The 729-nt window shown below is 61.3% G+C and overlaps 1 protein-coding gene across 1 annotated transcript in view; it reads left to right on the forward strand.

Annotated features, from left to right (window-relative positions):
• The window catches only part of LOC102036339 (CXXC-type zinc finger protein 1-like), a 26317-nt gene that overhangs the window by 4411 nt on the left and 21177 nt on the right, over positions 1–729 (forward strand). The window contains 1 exon segment of the mRNA XM_031065416.1: positions 297–336. Within this exon segment, the coding sequence (XP_030921276.1) occupies positions 297–336 (40 nt within the window).

The raw sequence follows: 729 nt of genomic DNA on the forward strand, positions 1-729 counted from the left end.
TGGGACCCCAAAAACTGCCCCCCAAGACTCCAAAAACTGCCCCCACTGGGACCCCCGAATTGCCCTGGCACCTCAGAACTGCCCCGGGACCCCAAAACTGCCCCCCTGGCACCCCAAAACTGCCCTCCCAGGACCCCAAATACTGCCCTGGGGACCCTCACTATTCCCCCCTGGGCATCCCAAAACCCACCAGGCACCCCAAATACCCCCCTAAATAGCACAGGAACAGATTTGAAGGAGGTTTTTGCCCATCAGGGCCTGGTTTAAGCTGTTTAGGCCTGGTTTAAGCTGTTTAGGCCTGGTTTAGGCTGTTCAGAGGTGGTTTTGTGTGTCAAGGTGAGCTTCAGGTGTATCAGGACGTGTCCTTGGTCCCTGTCAGGGCGTGTCCCCAAATGTCTCCCCTTGGACTGTGCTCTGAGGCGTGTCCCCAAATGTCCCCAAGCATGTCCTGGCATGTCCCCACACCAGGCTGTGCCCTGAGGCGGGGTCCTCAAATGTCCTCAACATGTCCTGGCACATCAGGACATGTCCCCATGGCGCTCTGAGGCGTGTCAGGCGTGTCCCTGCGTGTCCCCAGCGTGTCCCGGCGCGTCCCCACACCGGGCCACGCGCCTGAGGCACCTCAGGCCACCTTGTCCCCTCGTGTCCCTTCACGGGCCACGCTCTGAGACGCATGGGGGACGTCACCCCACGTGTCCCCACGTGTCCCCACGTGTCCCCACGTGTCCC

Source organism: Geospiza fortis, unplaced genomic scaffold (assembly GCF_000277835.1).
Source record: "Geospiza fortis unplaced genomic scaffold, GeoFor_1.0 scaffold33, whole genome shotgun sequence".
Lineage (NCBI taxonomy): Eukaryota > Metazoa > Chordata > Aves > Passeriformes > Thraupidae > Geospiza > Geospiza fortis.